General features: G+C 24.0%; 1 protein-coding gene across 1 annotated transcript; it reads left to right on the forward strand.

Annotated features, from left to right (window-relative positions):
* Nucleotides 1-342, forward strand: PGO_001490 (variable surface protein; the record flags this gene model as incomplete). Its single annotated transcript, XM_028690960.1, has 1 exon — nucleotides 1-342. A coding segment is annotated over one exon (342 nt), but the record flags the coding sequence as incomplete, so codon positions are not given.

Consider the following 342-nt stretch of genomic DNA (forward strand, 5'->3'; position numbering starts at 1 on the left):
AAGCTAAAAGATGAACTAAATGGTTTACGAGCTAATTGTAAAGGAGAAATAGAATGTTACCAAAAAATTATAAGTGCAAGGGATCCAACTGGAAAAAATAATGTACCTAGTATTTGCAATAGTCATATTCAAGATCTTGATGATAATACATTTTTCTTATTTAAAAAATTCGAAAATCTATATAATAGCATATATGATATATTAAACGAATATAAAGGGTGTCCATATGATAGCAAATGTTTTATGATATATAAAGAACTTTGTGAAAAATGTAAAAATGATAATAATGATAGATTACGCATATTATTGAAAAAATTTAAGGATGAACATTTGAAAAATGTA

This window comes from Plasmodium gonderi, assembly GCF_002157705.1.
Source record: "Plasmodium gonderi DNA, contig: Pgo-contig_156, whole genome shotgun sequence".
In the NCBI taxonomy this organism is placed as follows: Eukaryota; Apicomplexa; class Aconoidasida; order Haemosporida; family Plasmodiidae; genus Plasmodium; species Plasmodium gonderi.